Raw genomic sequence first — 6,242 nt, forward strand, 5'->3', positions numbered from 1 at the left:
TAGGGATGCTCCGATCCGCCTTTTTCGCCTCCGATACCGATTCCGATACCTAGGGTTCGGTATATATATATATATATATAAAGTTATGCCATTTTACAAACATATATGATGTTTGTAAAATGGTACAGCTTTTAAAATATCTGAAAGTACACTCTTAATATCAGTCAGTCAAGCAGTCAAGCATTATAATATGATATTCTGCATATGTAAGTAAAACTCTCTCGCTCTCTCTGCTCTCACCAAAGCGACGGTGAGTCGTGCGCCATTACACTAAAGTTTACGGTACGCCAATTACAGGTGCGCTGCGCATCCATTGAGATGAACTGAAAAATAGCGCAGAACGCTTGACGGAGAGAGAAACTCTGAAGCGCTCAGTCAGTGGTCGGCGAGTGAAAATATATCTGTGCTAAACTTATACTTAGCCTCCAACTCACACACTGGCGAGTAAAATCTGAGAATTTATTAGCCATTGGCTGATATTAGACGTCATTTAGTCGCCCAGAGTGAAGATTTAGTCGCATATGCGAGTGATTTACTCGCAATGTAGAGGGTTGATCTTTTCAAGTCATGTAACATTTTTAGTGAGGAACAACAGACCAAAATCATGTAATAACAACCTTGCATTTATATGGTTCTTGATGGAAGAAACAACCAGTCCTTTTCTCAAAATCTCCCTTTTTTTGTTCATCTAAGGAACAAAGTCATACACATTTGGAATGACATGAGAATGAGTAAATGATGACAGTTTGTGTGTGTGTGTGTGTGTGTGTGTGTGTGTGTGTGTGTTTGTGTCACTTCAGCTGGTTGCTCTTTATATAACACAACAGTATTCCTCTTATTGCATTTTTACCTCCAGGCAATGGGCAAAAATAGTACGGCAGCTTGTAAATGTTTATGTGCAAGAAATTTCAAAACTAGTGTGACTCCAAAATACATGGGAGATATGCTGGGAAAATTATTTTAACTATTATTTGTTTTTACAAAACAACAATAATTGCATGAAAATATTTCTTAGCATTTTCTTATGCGTCATCTATTTTTTTTCTCTCCTGTACTGTAGGTGATGGTGACAAATCCGATGAAGAAGAAAAAGGTTCATTTGCATAGATTTAAAACTGAGCCAATTTATTTGCTTAATGCAAATTTTTAGTGTTTAGTGTAGCAGATTTTTGTGAATGATTCTGAATTTAAAGCTGCTGTAAGTACTTTAGTCTAAAAAGTGTGTGGTTGCAACTTAAGTTACTTAATGACACCTAAACTTTACGGATTAACTGTAAAAGACCATCATAGTAGCCTGTATCTTTCCTAATCTACTATTTAGAGGACAGAGCCACACAGTCTCTCCTAAACAAGCTGATCAGAAGTAATGTGGTCAACAACACGAACCAAGTGGAGGTTCTTCAGAGGGACCCAAACTCACCACTTTATTCAGTCAAGACCTTCGAGGAGCTGAGACTGTGAGTACTTCATATAAGTGTTAAAACAATGATATCTGAGGAAAAAGCTGTGAATTTACACTACCTTTCAGAGGTTTGAGGTCAGTTTTTCACCAAAATATGAAGCAGCACAACTGTTTTCAACATTGATAATAATAATAAATGTTTTTACTGAGCAGCAAATCAGCATATTAGAATAATTTCTGAAGGATCATGTGACACTGAAGACTAAAGTAATGATGCTGAAAATTCAGCTTTGCATCACAGAAATAAATTACATTTTTAAAATATATTCAAATAGAAAACAGTTATTTTAAATTGTAATAATAATTTGCGAGATTTATTTGTATTTTGTATCAACCCCAAACTTTTGAATGGTATTTTGTATTGCTAGCATTCAGAACAATTACTCCTAACTGTCTGTTCAGTATTTGGGAGAAATAAATATGAAAAAGACCATGCACTATATTTGGAAGCTCCGACACCTCTCGGATAGCTTGCATATGTCAATTTTATTAATTTTATATGTGTAACTCAGGAAACCTCAGTTGCTCAAAGGCGTCTATGAAATGGGCTTCAACAGACCTTCTAAAATCCAAGAGAATGCCCTTCCCATGATGCTCGCCGAACCGTAAGTCCGCATATTTTAAATGTTATTTTAATTGAATACAGAGGTCATATTGAGAGTTTGGAAAGAAAAGTGACTTGCACTTGAGCCCCTTTGGCTCAAAACCCTTGACATATGCAACCGGAATTATTATTATTATTTATTTTATTTTTAGTTTTATTTGAACAATATTGGACCATCAAAAGGTTTATGTGAAATCTCTGAGTATACGTGTGAATTGAGTTTTAATACACTCATATGTTTCCCTGACTGTATATGTTTCCTTCACTGCCAGACCTCAGAATCTGATTGCTCAGTCTCAGTCTGGCACTGGTAAAACAGCTGCCTTCGTGCTGGCCATGCTCAGTCATGTGGACCCAAGCTTAAAATGGCCTCAGGTGAGTTTGAAAACTGAGATTCACTCTAATGTTCCCTTTCACTCTGAGTTAAGGCAAGACACTGCAGGTAAAACCTTTGTTTTTTCAGACACTGTTCAATTTGGAGACTTTAGGTTCATTAGATTATGAATATTTTCATATTTAAACAGAACATTTCAGAATTAAAGCAGTAAAGAACTGCCTTAATGTACTGTGATTAATCAAAGTATAGCAATATCTGTTAGTTTTTTCCAAGCGGCAACCTCCCGCTCTCTCTCGTGAAGCCAACACGGAAGTGACTTAAACTGTAATTCGTCAACTGGCCGCTAGAGGCTGGCTGCAAAAGGGAGTCAATCCCATAGACTCCCCATGTTAAAATGCCTAACTTTACAGCAGAAAAAAACATGTTTACAGCCTGGTTCAAAAAATTATTTTGGTCTATATAGCTAATTTTGCCCTTCATGACAACTGTGAGGGGGGTGAATTTTTTTTAACTCATCCGTTTAATTTATATTAAGCCTTAAAGTTCTGCATAATTAAGGGCGTGGCCACTTGAGTGACAGGTGGATTGCCACTGCGGTCACCACTGTCGAGCTAGGTGGGTGTGGTTTCAGCAACCAGCTCCCGCCTCTTTGCCCATTTTCGGTTATCTGGGCGTGACGCGCGGTGACGTGCTGCCAAGATGGCGCCGGCCGGCTCCGCCTACTTTAGGCTTGAAAAACGCTCTTCGGAAACCTACAGGTGACGTCACGGACACTATGTCCATGTTTTTATACAGTCTATGGTTTTTTCACAATTCTGACTTTTGTGACTTTTCTTTCATCTTTATTTCTCAGAATTGCGAGGAAAAAAGGCCAAAATGTAAGATAAAGAGTCACAATTAACTTTTTTATTCTGTGGGGAATTGGCGAGATGTAAAAAAAGATGTTTAGAGGGAAAAAATGGAATTGTGAGAAAAAAAAGTCAGAATTCTGAGTTTATATCTCGCAATTCAGAACTGCAAGAAAAAAGTCTGGATTGTGAGATAAAAAGTCGCAAAAAAAAATTTATTTTGTGGCAGAAACAGGCTTCCATAGTTCATAATTTTTGTTTAAAAAAACATAATTTTTCTGCCATTTACTCAGCCTCATGTCTTTTTCATGGTACACAAACAAAATCTGCAAAATATCTTCTTGCATGAACTCATTAAAGTCACAAGAGCGAGTTTTCATTTCAGTGTGAACTGAAACAACATAAATGTTGATCATTCTTTGGTGTCCGCCCTGTGTCTGTGTTGCAGTGTTTGTGCATTTCTCCCACATATGAGCTCGCTCTGCAGACGGGTAAAGTCATCGAGCAGATGGGCAAGTTCTATTCAGAAGTCAAGCTGGCATATGCTGTTCGAGGACATAAAAGTAAGTGGTTAAATGAAGCCTCAGAATCTTGCGATGTGTAAAGCAGATTTAAAAGCGTGATAGCTGCTGTGTCCTCTGTCAGTGGATCGTGGCGTTAAGATCAAGGAGCAGATCGTCATCGGCACACCCGGGACCGTTCTGGACTGGTGCGTTAAGCTGAAGCTCATTGACCCGAAAAAGATCAAAGTGTTTGTTCTGGACGAGGCTGATGTGATGATCGCCACACAGGGACACCAGGACCAGAGCATCCGCATTCAGAGGTGAACTTAGCCTAGCGTTTGGAGAACATGCAAGCAAATACACAAAGACAGACTGCTGATTATATGATCTATTACGATTTTGATCTCTAATGAACATTTTTTTGTATCTGGATCTTATACATAATTTAGTATTATTAAAAATGCATTTCATACATACAGTGACTTGAAAAACACCTTTTCAGAGATGAATGTGCATGATTTTCAGATTTAAACAAGATTTTTTGTGGACCTTAGAGGAAAAAAATAGTTTTTTCTTTGTTCCAATGCTAAAATTATGGAAGTTTTTAAAAATAATAATTTAAAAAAAAAAATATATAATAAGAAGTGGGGCAATTTTCTTTTAAAGTACTTTTGATATAAATTTTTTATATATATATTTTATACATTTTGTTGCAAGATGTAAACTCGGAGGATTAGAATTCAGAGAAAAAACTCTTATTTGTGAGATATAATGTCAGAATTGCAAGTTTATACAGTATCTTGCATTCTGAGTTTGTATCTCACATTTCTGAATTTCGAGAAAAAAAGGTCTGAATTGTGAGAGAAAAAGTGGCAGTTACTTTAAAAAAAAACGTATTCCTTTGCAGAAACTTGAAAACTTGTCTTCAAAGATGAACGTGCATGATTTTCAGATTTAATTTAAATAGTTTTTTTTTTTGTTTTTTTTTTATAAAGAGTGTTTTCATTGTTCCAATACTAAAATTCTTGAAAAATAGGAAAGGTTTTTTTTTGTATAAAATCATGAAAAGTCATGATTAAAAGATAAAAAATAAAAAAAACTTTTTATAGTCTTGAAAAATATAATTTTTTATTTAAGTGATTCTGTGTATGCTTCTGTTTTGAAGGTGTAAAAAGAAAAAATGGAATTTAATTAAGTAAAATTAGTTATTAAATCAGAGCTTTTATTGAAAATTGTTTAAATGTTGTTTGTTTCTTTTTTTTTTTTTCAAAAATGTTTTTAATATGAACACAAAGATTACATTTATTGATATCCTTATTTTCCATTGATCATTTTGCATATTTTCACAAAAATACCAACACATATACTGATGTCTGACATTTATTTTACGATTTCTTTTTAAATAGAAAAAAAAGTAACTTTAAACTGAAAATGCAACATGGTTTAGTATGATCGAGAATAAATGGTTTCTATTTCCCATCTCTGACAGAATGCTGCCCAAAGGCTGTCAGATGTTACTTTTCTCTGCCACCTTTGAGGACTCTGTGTGGAAATTTGCTGAGCGGGTTGTGCCAGATCCCAACATCATCAAGCTTAAACGTGAAGAGGAGACCCTGGACACTATCAAGCAGTACTACGTGCTCTGCAACAGCAAGGAGGACAAGTTTAACGCACTCTGTAACATCTACGGAGCCATCACTATCGCACAAGCTATGATCTTCTGTCATGTGAGTCTGTTCGCCTCTGGTTGATATCTGCATGTTGGCGTCTCTATCACTTAGTCATCTCATGTTGTCCTCTTTTCTCAGACTCGGAAAACAGCCAATTGGCTCGCCGGCCAGCTGTCTGAAGAGGGCCACCAGGTGGCGCTCCTCAGTGGGGAAATGGTAGTCGAGCAGAGAGCTGCAGTTATTGAACGTTTTAGAGACGGCAAGGAGAAAGTTCTCATCACTACTAATGTCTGTGCAAGAGGCAAGTGCACTATTACATCTAATATATATCTAATAAGAAGCAAACCTGTATTTTTACAGCCTTGAGAGAATATAGAGTTGCTATTGTAACCCAAAGTTGAAGTATTTGTTTCTAACTTATCTGTGTGCAAATTCTGCAACCTTTAATAATCAAGCTGTCCATCCACAGGTATTGATGTTGAACAAGTGTCAGTGGTGATCAACTTTGACCTTCCACTGGACAAAGACGGCAATCCAGACAATGAAACATACCTCCACCGGATCGGCAGAACTGGACGTTTTGGTAAGAGAGGACTTGCTGTCAACATGGTGGACAGTCAGCGCAGCATGGAGATTCTCAAGACATATGAAAAGCATTTTAGTAAGTGTTTCCATTAGTGTTTACCTCTTAAAGTAAGAGTTCAGCCAGTATTTATTTGATTTATTTTTAATGAATTATAAAAATAATGAATAATTATAAATGATAAAAAATATATCAAATTAATTTATTATTCTCTCTCTCTCTCTCTCTCTCTCTC

General features: G+C 36.2%; 1 protein-coding gene across 2 annotated transcripts in view; it reads left to right on the top strand.

Annotated features, from left to right (window-relative positions):
* Positions 1 to 6,242, top strand: part of LOC107697911 (ATP-dependent RNA helicase DDX19A-like) — an 8,755-nt gene that overhangs the window by 1,049 nt on the left and 1,464 nt on the right. Inside the window, exons 3-11 of one of the 2 annotated variants that reach the window (XM_016498774.1) lie at positions 1,065 to 1,093; positions 1,322 to 1,457; positions 1,975 to 2,067; positions 2,339 to 2,441; positions 3,700 to 3,814; positions 3,897 to 4,074; positions 5,244 to 5,481; positions 5,563 to 5,725; positions 5,894 to 6,085. In XM_016498774.1, the coding sequence (XP_016354260.1) occupies positions 1,065 to 1,093; positions 1,322 to 1,457; positions 1,975 to 2,067; positions 2,339 to 2,441; positions 3,700 to 3,814; positions 3,897 to 4,074; positions 5,244 to 5,481; positions 5,563 to 5,725; positions 5,894 to 6,085 (1,247 nt within the window). Of the gene's footprint in view, positions 1 to 1,060; positions 1,094 to 1,321; positions 1,458 to 1,974; positions 2,068 to 2,338; positions 2,442 to 3,699; positions 3,815 to 3,896; positions 4,075 to 5,243; positions 5,482 to 5,562; positions 5,726 to 5,893; positions 6,086 to 6,242 lie in introns of both variants that reach the window. The other variant, XM_016498773.1, reaches the window with a different exon arrangement.

Source organism: Sinocyclocheilus anshuiensis, unplaced genomic scaffold (genome assembly GCF_001515605.1).
Source record: "Sinocyclocheilus anshuiensis isolate Anshui unplaced genomic scaffold, SAMN03320099.WGS_v1.1 scaffold78, whole genome shotgun sequence".
NCBI lineage: Eukaryota > Metazoa > Chordata > Actinopteri > Cypriniformes > Cyprinidae > Sinocyclocheilus > Sinocyclocheilus anshuiensis.